We start from the raw sequence: 14,872 nt of genomic DNA, 5'->3' as shown, positions 1-14,872 counted from the left end.
GCGTGCCCACGCAAAGCCCGCGGATTTGTTATCCACTAGAATTCGGTCACAGTGTCCACATCTCATCATTCATGAGTACATTTCACATCGAGATGACCTCAAGAAAGCTCGAGTGTCTGTTTAAAATGTAAGAATCGCAGACTTCGTCACTGAATAGTACGACATTTATTTGCGAAGCCACAAAAGGGATTTTTTTGCGTGACTATAACACGATAAGACTCAGAAATATCTCTACAATTTTCAAATAACTTCCTCAATATTCACCGTGCCCTATATTTTTTTTATTCCACGATGTTCACAAACATTTCATGTTATAATTTAAAGCTTCTATTTACACCGCACTAACACCGGAAAGGAAAAGAAAGTGTATCTCGTTCATCGTTAATACTAAGTGGAATGTTTTATAATGTTTCAGTATGTTTTGCACTAGCTTTCTTTAAATTCCACCTTAGAAAACTGGAGTTAAGTAGAAACGTCTGTGAACATTGCACGATAAATATGTATCAAACATATCAAACAGCTCAAAGCTTTCAATATATTATCGGATCGATAGTTACAAAGCAGAAGAATATGTTACACTCAATCTGTTAGCTACGTAAATATTAGTTACAGTTGAGTTTAACATACCTTGTTTACGTCATCGATATGATATATTTTGATTACATTAATTCCGTCTTACACGTATCAAATAACAGATAACTCCAATAAACATGATTGCACAAGATCGCGTACGCATGGCTGCTGCGCGGGTCACGCCCGTTTACCTAACTACTACAATACAACTGATTTGCGTACTTTATTGCTACTGACATTTGTGACTTATGACGAGATTCAGAATCACGATCTAAAATCATTGTAAGTTAAAAACATTAAAGCTGCACAATTTATAATATAAGTACATAAATAAATAATACATCATAAGTAAGTAGGTATATAACAATGTTAGAGTCCGCTCCGCGTGAAAGGTAAATGCAGACTTTGAGCAATGCGATGCATACAAATTATATAAATTCATAGAGAGATTAAAATTTATAAACATAGTGGTTAGACATAACGAGTGATAACGATATGGAAGAATTAATGAGGCGCAGTCACGGCGCAATCACAATCATATAATTTCCACAGAAATATGTAAGTTGCAAACTTAATAATAATTCGATACCTGCAAACTTGACAGTATAACTACGCATACCCTAAACTAAAATCGTTAACTATTCTATGTCATAATATGGCAGTTAGTCGAACCGTCAGCTCTCGGCACTCCACTTAATATTATATCTTGGGCGACTTTGTCTGCGACCAATGGAATATCAAAACAGAACCTGGTTCTGAATTTCGAATAAATCGGTGGACAACACTTAATATAAATTTTGTGACAAAATTACATCTTATTACAGACATTAGCATCGGTTTATAATGGGTTATATATTATTATATCATACGAGATTCATGCAAAAATATTAAATATTTGATCGATATTGTCATGGCCCGAAGGTAAAATATATTATGCATAACATATCTAAGTAAGTAATTGTACACAAACCACTCCCGTTGATGAAATTATTAATTCTGCTTTGACGACTTGTGACTACATATAAATGACTACTACATATTAAGCATTGTAAATTATGCAAAATGGCCGCTAAGACTCATTTAAAATTATAATTTGTTTTATTGATTCTACTATTTTATTAATCAGTACCCTTTTAATTTTTAATTTAGTACCCATGTAGGTATTTTGCGAGTCGAATAAATCACGACTCTATGTAATTAGATGTGTGACTATAATGAATACTTGTAATAAAATGATAATTTTATTAATTTGAAATGGAAATTACCATTATAGTATTAGTCACAGCGCCCACGATACGGAAATAATTTGTGATTGAAACTAATCCTAATATTACTTTATCTAAGTGCATGAATTGAGCGAGCTTATAAAGCAAACTTATCTCATAAATCTTAAAAAAGTGGATGGCATTTAATTTGACTTAACTCACTTAACATAAAGATAAACATTAAATATAATAATGACAAAGACATTTTCATTATACAATCATGCGTAGATGACCTATCTACAAAATGTTTGTGACAAGAATTTCTTACTTTATCATCATGGCAAGATATAAAGGTACCTGTTGAAACGATAACTACATAATTCTAGAATGATAACAGATGAATGGCACACACGTTAAATCTTCAGCAGTGATTCACTATAATTTCACAACATAATTAAATTCTCTCTGGAAATTTTAAAACTTACTTTCGATACACAAGCCATCACCGTTACTGTGTGATTGTTAAGGCACTAAAAGATATATACAAGGCAGCTCGCAACAGCGAGACAGGCTTTCAACCATTATTTGTGACATTTGTTCATTAAGATGAGTGTTGGCGATGAACCACTTATAAGTAAATTTCAATCTGAGATCGACGACATCTTGAGAAAACCTTATCTATAATTAGTGAGTTTAGAACATGGAATGTTACAAGTACGTTTTTGAGTTCGCCACAACTAACAATAATAATTTATGGGACTTTAACGAGTACCGAAAACGTGGCAAACCTGTTCGCGTATCACATTGTCTTTACAGTCCAGGTAAAAAATAAACCTCATAATTATCTGGTATTGTCGGGTGATAATCGTAGCTAATGTTCAGTGGGCAACTCTACGAAAGTAATGTCGTAAAGAGGCTCGTCTTCGGTGGAGCCCGCGGGCCGCACCTCCAGTAGGAACAAGTCCTCGTTACAATAGTACGCCAGCATTTCATCGTCAATTTTCGCCGTAATCCTATAATTAAAAGCACACATTAATCACTAATACGCATTAAATCCCACTTGTCAACAATTTTTATTTAATTTGTTTTCCATTAAGTATGATTAATGATATTAATAAACTTAATTGATAAGTAATTAATAAGTAAAAATGTTTTCGATTGGTTTTAAAGGGCTTGGACAAATTTTAATTAAGCATAAATGGGAGTTTTTATAGTTTTAAAAAAAGCAATGTGAAGTTAGTGGCGCGCCCTCTAGTGAAGCGAGACGTTACAACGCGAGGCGGCCGAAAACTAACAGAACTTTCAGATGCCAATGAAAACCACTTACCCTTTCTTGTTCTTTCGATAAAGATTATTAATTGCCGAACTTGAAATTTTGTACTTATTCTCAATCTGAAAATGAGCAAAAATAAAAACGATTACATTGGGCCTTTGGTTATGAACCGAGACGTCTCGTCTAGTGGTTTTACAAAGAGAGAGAATCGCGAAGAAGTTACCGAAGTCTAAAAATCGCGGAACGAGGCAGCCGCCGAGCGCGGGTGTTAATTACAACATGCAGTTATGATGGTCGTGTATATTAGACGGGTTATGAAGCGCCACACGGTTACACAGCGGACGAAGCGTCTCGATTATTTTCGTTTACGTTAATACTAAGTCCGAAAACGAATATCGATACGAGGAACCGAGAGGAACTCTCGTTCGTCTTCTGTTAGCTGTCATCACCAAGGTTATTTACGTGCTTTCGGTGTTCTTGATACGTAACGTTGATTTTACCAATGTGACGTATCAAGGTTTAGGGGTATTTAGTGGGTACTTACAGCGTGAAGAAGACCCTGGGTGGTGGGAGGGACGACGTGCAGGGGCGTGTAGACATTATCTGTGTCTTGACGGACATAAAGCATGACGCGCTCACTAAGCGGTGGTGTTGACGTACGTGCCCTCTTGCCAAGCACACCTTCCAATTCTAATGAATCCTTACGATCACTGTAGGGTGATAGGCCTCCAACATCGGACCGATACCTGTTGGGGATAAAGCATTTATTTAAATATACTATAATCAATATAATAATCGTCACACTTTGAACGTTCATGATTGAATGTTATCTAACCAATAAAAAGCTTGGTAGACATTTATTAAGAACTCTTTTAAACCACAGTAATTACCACTCGGCAAATAAGACAGCCTTTAGAAAACATGGCTATAACTTTTCGTGCACTAAATTTGGAAAATTGCATACGATTAGGTTAAATACTTACGCAGGCGCATCCGGTGGGAAGTGGTTGTGGAATTTTAGCGCTGGTGCTTGAGGCTTCGCTGCATGCAATAAGAAAGGTGACGCGCCCTTGAGATGGGCTTCAGCTAATGCTGCTTCGTCATGCCCATAGAATCCTTGTATGTCCATGCCAGCTAATTTGTCTATATCTTCCGCTGGGCTAAATAGTACAGGAGGTTTCGATAAATCAGCCATAGAGTAAAACTCGCTTCTTTCAGTAACTGGATGATAGATCTCATCAAGCTTCTTTCTGTTCGTTGCCGACATTTTTCTTTTTGCCGCTCGTCTTTCTTCGTCACGTGTTTTTCTCTCTGCACCCTTTAAATCAATAAAAAAATTTTTAGTCGAGCCTTGAGATTAACACCAAATATATGAAAAAATAAACGAATTATTTTTAACTATTACTGACTTTTAATAAATAGAGTTCAAAGAAATTACCTTATCACAGAAGACTTTTATTTGACAGTAGCCTCTGTGATAGACTTGCGTATCCCGAGGATCCTCAAACGTGTCAATCTGGATGTGCAGTGGTAAACCCTGTAAAACAAAAATAAATAAGTACTTCACCAAGTGGTTTTCCTTTGCTTAGATTGTAATTTTCTACGCCTTTCTCTAACCATCAATCGTGGATCTATGCAATGTAAGCAAATTACTCAAGATATTTCACGCTAGAACACCGTATAGAGCTATCATATTTAACAAGAACCGTTTTAATAGACACACAAGGGATAATTATCGTGAATCTACGAATAAGGAAAATATGCACGTGTCTGAGTCGAATCGTATTAAAAGTTATAATTGCGACTATTCGAGGTCGTCAATAAAGCCAATAATCGCTCCGAAGTTATTTAAAAGTTTTGTTGTTATAAGGACAACCATTTTAAATAATAAATGCTAATATGATCATTTGTTCTCAATACAAATATGCAAATGTAAAACGGTTGTTAAACGGTCATGCTGCAGCTACTAAACCTATTTTGATATGTGTTGGTATAATGATAGTTACCAGATCCCATTTTTAGCACAAAGGACACTCGCGAAATTTGATAAATAATTAATGACTGTAAATTACCTAAAAGTGAAAAGCTTAACACTGATCCTACACAGTAGGTATTGCGTTAAAAAAAACAATTTGGACTATAATTAGTCGTATAAATAAAATAAACCTAATATTAATAAGATTGTTAATGTGCCTAAGCTTCCGTTTTAATAACTTTATGTAAATTATTGTAAATGTGGAATTTATATTATTGTGAAATATTACAAATAGCGGGTTTATTTAACGCCCGTGTCTACCACGTCGTATTAAAACTATATTTATACCCTAAGATATAAATAACATTTAAAACCGATGAAAATATATAGAATCTAATACAAAATAGATACTTAACGAGAAAGACTATAGTCTTGTTATATTTATAGTAAAATGATGCGCCTCGCGTCTTCGGCACAGTATTAGCAGTAATCGACCTCATGTCGTCGCGTTCAATGTGTTAAGCTTAATTAAAATTTTGTGGCATAAAAACATTTGAATTATATTCGTAAACTAGACATGCTCAATAATTTCCCACGGTACAAGGCAAAGAAAGACTATGCTTGTTCCTGTTTTATTTGCACGATAAGCTTTTTTTTTAAATTACTAATTACGAAAATGTCGATCCGCTCCTTATTGGAGATAATTCCGAAACGGATGTCGGACTTGTAACTACATTTTAAGACTATAACAAATGACTTGGAAAAGAGAGAAATATTTTAAGGTACCAACTTTAATCTATAGTCACGTTTTTGAAGTATGTTAAGATATATTTTTAAATTTGTTTTAATTGTCTATTTATTAGTTTTAGTTTCATATACTATGTAGGTTATATTGTAAATAAATATGTTATGTGTTGGAAATAAATAGATTTATTGTGCTAAGTATTAAAATAAGTATATATTTAGAAAAGTTAAACTAACCTTTACACCCTTTTGACTGCTGAAGTCTGTACTTAAACACTGGACCGCTATATTTATCTGAAAAGAAAAAAGTTGAATCAAAATGTGGACCATATTAACATCTCTTTATAAGTACATAATATCAACATTGCCAAACATGGACACGAGCCGTGAATAAAACAGGTAACAAGTGGGTTTTATCCTAACAAAAAGATAGAAGGGATTTTTATTAAAATCCAATATGAGTATGTAATAGCTTAGGGTTTTTGCAAAGCTGCAGGAGGCGTGCAGGGCGGGATACTCATTACGCTCTATGCAAATGACGCCTTGCGTTTTTACTAGACGCCGCACTACCGATCACTGTCAGAGCACGCATTATCTGTCGCAAACTACTTGCATCCGCCGTACCCATGGAATCGTAAATAATTATGGGTATCGATAACCGATTATTCGTAGTCCGTCGACTAGATGCTAATTTTAGAGGTATTTCTTTAAGTTGAATTATAGTAGTTGAAGAAGTATAGTTGTTTCAAGAAACATGAAATAAAAAATAAAATATTTTTATTATAGAATATAAGATACAGGTATCATTTCTATCGATAGACATCCCTACCCATCGACAAATAATACAGAGGGAAAAAGCCGGCATCAAAAATCATCATACAAAATGACTATGGCAAGTATCACCTGATCATCAATTTATTGTCATTACGGATCAAATTTAGTAGTACAGTCTAGCTTTAAAAATACAATAGTAAAAATTACGTAAGTGGATTCTCTTCTACCTAGAACTAATAAATATGTTTTTATTTCACGCTAAGCTGAGGCTGAAGGCTACATTACACTTAATTTTCTTTTAATACTGTTATTTTTTTGGAGATAACACTTAAGGAGTTCATTCTCAAGTATTAAAATTATCTTAATTCGATTACGTGTAATAAAATATAACGTAAATTCCGTTTTGTAAGGGAACTAACAAAAAAATATCTTACTAAAAATTGAATAATGCAGAAATTACGATAATAACCATAAAACGTTCGTGAACATTATATTTTTTTGCAATTAAAATAACAGTTGTGCAGTACGAGTTTTGCCTCTATCGCTTGAAGCTTTTTGCTCCATTGCCGCCGACCCCTATATGGTTTCAGGATTTTATTTAATTATCCTTCAATTTTGTAATTAAAAACGTGGCTTGGGTTCCGATGAAGCTAAAGTATAAATGTAATGCATAACTTTATGCGAGTATGGACTAAGCATGCACATATTTTTGCATTCATAATATGCGTTTTATTTTGTTTGCTACGGATGAAAAACATTACAAACTTAACGTCTTAAATATTGTAACGCAACCTCTAAGCTTTAGCTTTCAAGTTAATGCTTTACCATAAATGTCTAGCTAGTATATATGGTCCTATAACCGATTTAGAATCACGTTGGTGACAAGCATACTTTTTATGCAAATTATTGTTTTTTCAAATAAACAATAATGTATTTTAAAAAACACACCTACAATAAAAACTCTTAACAGCTTTGATAATTTACCTAGTAATTCCACACTGCAATTAAATGTTATATTTTTCAAAAGTCCAAGGTTCCACGAAACATACGTCGGTAGATAGTATCAATGTATGCTTACCTTTGCAGCGCTTTCGAGTGGGTTCCAGTACACAGCTATCGCGTTGTGCGCGACCTCTTCGATGCACCCCGCGAGACCAATGCTGTTCTTTGTGTCTGCAACAAAACCAACATTAATCATGTCCTCAGCTAACTGTTCAGTAATGGTTGTAGAGATTTCGATTAAGATATCAACGCACAATACGTCATCGACGATGGAAATTTATTTGCTGGGCGTGAATAATCGAGATAGGATCGATTCTCCGTCGATTTTACCTAAGCTTAAGGTGTCATTATAATTAACTAACACAATAATTTACATTAGATTGGGTTTCTGCCTGCGTTCTATGTTTCTGCAGAGCAACGACATGTGGATGAGATGTTATTAAGGTGCCGCCTTACAGTTGAAATCTGAAGTCGTGTTTCGATTTTTTGGCTAATCAATGATTAACTAAATTGCGGTTCTGAGAAATAATATAATATTTTTCTGTAGCATTTGCATAAGGATTATCAGAAAGTAATTAACTTTATTTATCCATTTAATAATTAATTAGCAATAAAATATTCATGATTGATTTGTTGCATTTCGAGTTTTTATACAGCCTTATCTATTATCGAAGCAATTTAAAGACAGAAAATGTCAAATTTTCGTACGTAAATAATTGTTGTTTTTGTATGTCCATGCGAATGTTTATTACTCAAGTATTAGGAGTGCATTAGTAGACAGGCGGTGGTCGTTAGTGAGTAATAGCCGCAAGATCTAGCCGGGGCCAGTGCGTGGGCAACCTTCACGACAAAGTTGCATGCAAACTTTAGTACAATCGAGTAGTAGTATTGAATTACGACTCTTTATATAATTAAAATTTGGAGATGTAAAATCCTTCGTTATGTGAATGAAGTAGTTGGTTAGTATTGCGACGAGGCTCTACAGGAAATCATTTAACAATACCAATTCTTATTTCTAAGACTATGTTTCACTATACTGCATATTATAAGAAAATTTAGGGGGGGGATGTAGGCCATTTCTCTAAATATTTATTTGTTTATGGTCTTAATGACTGTTTTACACTAAGTTTCGAATCCTAATAAATTTAAATCATCGATTTCTCCGGTCTGTATGTTTATCAACTGTGGCAGGTATCAGCATATAGACAATCTGTGCGGTCGCGCGGGCGCTGACGTGTTTACGAGACGCCGCCCGCCCTCAAACACCATATTGTTTAACTATCTCTTACTTTACGTGTAAATGTCACTGCGCAAATTCACACCTACTCGCACTTGTTTTACATAATTGTTACTTGCAATTTTACAAAATGGTTAATTCAAATCAAAGCTGTGTAAATTATTTCTGCAATAATTTTAGGTAACAAATCAGTATCAGGTAAAATGAAGTAAGATGAAAGCAACTAGATTCAAATGTTACTGATCCAAATTATACGAAACCAAATCTTGTGGATTAAAATATCGTATTTCTGTCTATCGTTAATAAAGGCCAATGATGCGTAGCTAATGCTACAACTTTAACAAATAAAAGTTAAGAAGCCGCTTTTCGCTGAAACTGCCGGTTGACACGCGATACAAGAAGAATCCAAAGTAATCGGAGAAGTTATTGTGTGGAAGCGCGGTGCGTTGCGTTAACACTCCCCCCCCATTCCACCTTCCTTCCCCCTAGAGCCCGGTTCGCTGCACTTTCACACGCCCGCGCACAGGTGTCCGGTGTCGCCCTTGAAGCTACTCTAACTTTGCATATTTTATGTTTCTTTCATTGCCATAAATGATGAGACTATTCTTAATGGTAAAACGGTAAATTCATTATTTATTGTGATATTTTTAATGCGTAAATTGAGAAGTATTTACAGGTGCAATGTGACTGACCCTATTAATTAATATAAATTGTAAATTATTTTTATTTAAAATCTTATCGAGGAAAACATATTTCATGTCGGTTTTTAACCGAATCTATTCCAAGACATAAATGATAAAGTAAAAAATAAACGACTAACATCGAGATAAAACTCAAAACCTTGACATTAAACTTGGCCCGCCGCGCGAATTAATGGCTTCCATGTTTTTATTTTCCTTGAGATTAGATTTATAGGCACCGTTTGTGGGTACGTCGTCACTCATTACGAATGTTATAACGTATAAGCCTTAAGTTATATTAGATTGTATGGAGTGTCATATATCAGCGATGTTTACTTTAACTTGGGCGATTAATAAGCGATGACGCAATCTTTTATTGGCGAACATCGGGGAACGTAATTTTCCATTAGATTGAAGAGTAAATTATGTATATAGGCAGAATTATTTTCATAGAAGCCTGAGGTGCGGGGAGGTTCGTCGCGCAATTAACATGCTAATGAGCGCGTTCCGCGATATTATCGCAGTAATTATGTCCGCGCGCGACTATATTGTACCCTTGCTTATACGCTCCTCGTTTCAGACAACGATTTCACAAGCAATCAATGTTATCAATATGCACAGTATACAAAGTTTACGTTGGTATTTCCAACAGGTGTTTTCGAGTCATTCAAAGACGGAGATTTCTCACGAATTTTTACGATTTCCTGTTAGCCGCATAAAAGTACTGGGTATCTCTATCATAACGTTTTATTTAGCCTCATCTATGTAAATTATCACTTTTCTATTTTATCTTTAATTAACTTAAAGTATGTATCATTAAGAGTGTGTAATCTGAAACTACGACGGAGGGAAAGGCGAGATGTGGCGCCGCGTTGGTTATTTTTAGGCTTAGGATTGATAGGTTCATCGTTCGGTGTAGGCTGAGTGCTTGATGTGCGCGTTATTTATGCAAATGCTCTAACGACATATAATGCTGGGTAGCAGGGTGCAAGAAGTAGGGTTATCACTCGCATCGTCTAGAGGTTATTTTTGTACACATAATATGTGGTTATTTAAACTGCTAGTTACAAAAAACAAGCATCTAATTTAAATTTACCTAAACGCAAGTACCTCGAGAGTAGAACTTTAAGTTTGAGAGTCTGAATTTGACTAGAAACAGAGTCAAGAATTACGTTTCTTTCATGATGCCAGCCCTAGCTGGGTGCATCTCTGCGATCAGCCTGCAGCACGGTAATTAGGTCCTGCGTGCCGGGCGAGCGCCGCCCGCGCCGCCGCACGCAACGTTCGCCATGTTTCTGTGTCGCCTCGAGCACGATTATCCATGTTTTTGTTGAAAATATCTTTGCAGTCTCCGTATTTGCTACCGTCTGACCATTGCCCTCTGCCACTGAGTGTTTCGCAAGATTTTCACGCAAAATTTTCCTTGTGGTCACTTCATTTCATTATAATGATTCTTTGTTCCATCAATGGAATGCATTTTATTTTCTACATGATATTATAACAATGTTTTGTTTATGAATAAAATATTCTAATTTTCAAGTACGTTTAATAAGGCAAGGTTGGCTTTGAAAATAAATAAGCTTACCGGCATCTAATATCCTTTGTTTGACAGAATGTTGTCTTCCGTGCCAAAACTGCCACGCCTTGATCTCGTCTTCAGGGGATTTCTCTTCTCGGAACATAAGCATTACAACACTCTGCAACAATAAAAAAAACTTAAAATCAATATAACCATAATGCATACTTTATTAAATCTTACAAAACCTAGGAGTTATAGAAATTAATTTAGACATCTGATGCAAACGAATAATATTATGACTACTTTATGTTTTACCTCGATTGCCGTGAACATAACCATCTTTGTTATTACATAGTTATCTCGTAGTTTTATATGGTTATTATTTTAATAGTTAGACAAGTTTCTGACTATGGTTTCATTCAATATAGATCTAGCTAAAGTGTGCACCAAATCTATGACAAAGTAGTACCTTTATTTTAAATTCCCACAAAATCATAATATATTTAATGAAGATGATGCTTTAAATAATACTTGCCATCGGCGAATAAGTATGCGAAATATGTTGTAACGATTTCTATAGACAAGTTAGAAAACGAAGTGAAAAAGAAGTGGCTCGCGCCAGGCGTGGTGCCAACCAGCCTTATAGGGCTAACGACGAGAAAGCACTGATTGATGGAACTACGACTCTCCAGTCGTGATGCATCCCGTTCTACAGATTCAATATAAAGAAGGCATGGCATTTTTTAAAAAAAAAATATTTAATTCCAACCTTTGAGGTTGGATTTTGACATATGTACGCATCTATTCACAACTGAAAATAAACCGTCAAACTTTAATAATATTGAATCAATATGTTAGTGTCAGTAAATAGCATTTCATCTATAAGCGGGGCAGGCTTTCTCTGTGTATCAGCCAAAGCGTAAAATCAACGGCACCACGCATATTTATAGATAGCCCATGTATTAAATGATAACGGTGCACGCCACCTCTACTCCGTCACATCAATGCAATAAATATAAACATTTACTGTTTTATGAGAATTCCGCTGAGACACAAGTATTTTTCGAAATACATAATGCATAGTAACAGTAAACGCGCGTTTAATAGGTGTATCGAGTTGACAATCATAATCAAACTAAAGAGGTTTATAGGTTTTATGACGTTTATGTAGTGTTTGTTTTGTATAATGGAGCTATTATGTTGGAGCTAAAACAATTTTACTTGACTTACGTTAGTATTAATGATTCATAAACATTACACAACTAATTTAGAGGCTGTCTGACCGCTGCTGTTCTCGTGATTAAATGCCTGTTTTAAGGCAGCAATTGATCCTAAACAATATAACCATAATATGAATCTCAGCAAGTTCTAGTTTAAGCGGCAAACTTATATATATATATGCACATTTACTTGAATGTATGATAAAAGCTGCCCAAGAAAAAGCAACATAGTCAAGCCATCTAAACAATAATTATTACATTCAGCATCGATTATTCTATTAATCGTATGCAAAACTAATGAAAATAGTTTCTTTTCAAAAAGATATTACGATTAAGTATAAATTAAGGAAGGAACTTCTACCAAATCTTTTTGATTTACACTTTAAATTACAGTAGCGTTTAATGACGTATAAGGAGATATTTTGTGTATTAATTAAATATAACATTGAGTTTATTATTAACGAAGTTTCAAGTACGATAATATGTCGATAAGATTGCGTTCGCCTTTTTCTTTTCAAAATAGCTCCAATGTTTCATAATATTTCTGCCTTCTCGGACCAGTTATCTTCTGTTTTCGGACCGCCAATTAATTAATCGAGTGTATCGATACTCGACCCGATTTCAGGAGCCGAGTTCGGTTGACAATCTCAGTTATCTGATTAAGCACGCTTTCTCTTGCCCAGCCCAACTCGCGTCACACACGCCCAAATATTATGTACCTCTATCGGTTACGTTCTGACCATTTCAAATTATTTATTTCATCACTTTATATTAACATTTGTTTCAGCTATCGTAATTTAAATTAATACGAACACTTATCTTAATGTATACGGGAAGGGCACAACAACACGACGATATGTTAATTCTTTGCCTAAATTTTGTTGCAATCTTATACAACGTAAAATTTTCCATATTGGTTACATTATTCACCTAAAGACTAAAGACTGATATTTAAAAAATTGATTAAAATTAATTATTTGTCTATTATCTTCCGTTACGGTTTCATGGGCAATACAAGTAGTGCGTAACGTAAAACAGCGTAACTGTGTTATGCGAGTCCACATCATACGGTTATCGACGAGCTAATGTAAACGCGTGCAAATGCGTTGAGTAATCCTAATATTACGCGTAAATCGGTTCGCTTTTTGTACGTCTCGACTTTCCTCGTTAGCAGCAGTGCATCCATCAGACGCTATCTGCTTTATGACAATTATTTATGTTCTACGGCAAAACTATTTCGCTCACCGTTGAGCTTTATCGATAGCGTAAAAGTAATGTCTGCCCTGATATGCTCTATCTGATACGAATACGTCTGTTTGTTAAGTGCACCAGTTGTTTGTGCTAGTTGTTTTAACGCCTTGGTTATTTGCTGCAAATGTTCTCTGAATTGAATGCCGGTTTCGTCATAAATTCTGAACGGAGCTGTGGGTGTAACTGCAGTTGTCTACGGTACGCGTCGGTATTTATTCTAACTTCACTTATATAAAATATATGTCACGGTTTCTTTATATATTTTATAAGCATACCTTCAGATGTCTAAATGAAATTATATCATAGACAAATTAATTATTTACGAAACATATTGTCCTATTGTACATATCCATCAGAATCAGCCATATAATTATAGAACAAAACTTGGATATTTACGTTATCTTCAGTATCAATAGATCAAGTTCATTGCAAAATTTTACAGTTAAATCCCTAACTACATTATTGCATTAATTAAGATATAAACTGAAGTAAGATAAAATATAGCATACAAAGTTCGATTACATTATCAGCGACAGTCATTTACCGCTAAACCTCGATAAAATCGGAGCAACTCCTGCGATCCGTCGAGCGTCGGATTAACATCCCAAGGCGCGTGTAACACTAATCTGCTTAAATGTCGAAAGGAAATGTCAGATCGTAAAGTGCAGGGCTCTGTAGCGTGATGCAGCTTAGCTCGTCTCTACCAAGCAATCAGGCATTCATAGAGCTTTCAATATTACTTTGTTATCTTTGTGAAGCAGACTTTTGCATTTCGCACTATTAATGTATTTTAATGAAATAGTTTTTTAGTAGCTATACGCCTGAGTTCTTTTCAATCGCAGTTACTACTAAACGAAAGATCTTGAGTAAAAACAGACATCATGGCCTGTAGAAATATATTCAGCTCGTAAAAATTATGGCTAGAGTTCTGGAGACAATTTTTTTCGATTCCCTTAGAGAGCGGTTTCTGCTATTTTATATTATAGAGGTCCAAATATTAAACTAATGTGGTTGAACGTCGCAGCTGCCTGTTCACCGTGCGCCGATGCTATCAAGGATTGACGCTAAATACGCGCGCCCTGTGACAGTTCCAATATTGAAACAATGACGAACTCCGCCTTACGTAATGCCATTTGTGTCCAGCTTAACTGTCACTCAGTGATGGAATTAAACCTAAGTGAAAGTCAATGTAAATATATGAGCACGTCTTAAAGATAAGATTAGAATATATATATTTATAATTGATTGAGTTAAATGCAAGTGTTACGATAAGTCTGCTTTCAGTAGTTACGTGATTATTACCGAATAGTACATAATGTTTCGTAAGTAATAGTTATTAGCAGTGTTATGCGAATCTGAAATCGAAGTGGAAAATTCATGCTCTGTGGAGCGATGCGTCTTTCCTTTTGTATCGAAGAC

The 14,872-nt window shown here is 35.0% G+C and overlaps 1 protein-coding gene across 3 annotated transcripts in view; it reads right to left on the bottom strand.

Moving 5' to 3' along the window:
* Positions 1-288: 288 nt before the first annotated feature.
* The window catches only part of LOC123716004 (protein grainyhead), a 69,456-nt gene continuing 54,872 nt past the window's right edge, over positions 289-14,872 (bottom strand). For 2 of the 3 annotated variants that reach the window (XM_045671463.1, XM_045671466.1), the window contains 8 exons: positions 11,049-11,160; positions 7,623-7,717; positions 6,008-6,064; positions 4,490-4,588; positions 4,035-4,369; positions 3,596-3,797; positions 3,106-3,170; positions 289-2,791 (listed from right to left, as the gene is read on the bottom strand). In XM_045671463.1, coding sequence (XP_045527419.1) covers positions 2,650-2,791; positions 3,106-3,170; positions 3,596-3,797; positions 4,035-4,369; positions 4,490-4,588; positions 6,008-6,064; positions 7,623-7,717; positions 11,049-11,160 — 1,107 coding nt within the window. In that variant the 3' untranslated portion in view covers positions 289-2,649. The remainder of the gene's footprint in view (positions 2,792-3,105; positions 3,171-3,595; positions 3,798-4,034; positions 4,370-4,489; positions 4,589-6,007; positions 6,065-7,622; positions 7,718-11,048; positions 11,161-14,872) is intronic. The other variant, XM_045671464.1, reaches the window with a different exon arrangement.

Source organism: Pieris brassicae, chromosome 11 (genome assembly GCF_905147105.1).
Source record: "Pieris brassicae chromosome 11, ilPieBrab1.1, whole genome shotgun sequence".
Taxonomy (NCBI): Eukaryota; Metazoa; Arthropoda; class Insecta; order Lepidoptera; family Pieridae; genus Pieris; species Pieris brassicae.
This window is presented reverse-complemented; position numbering and strand designations above follow the sequence as displayed.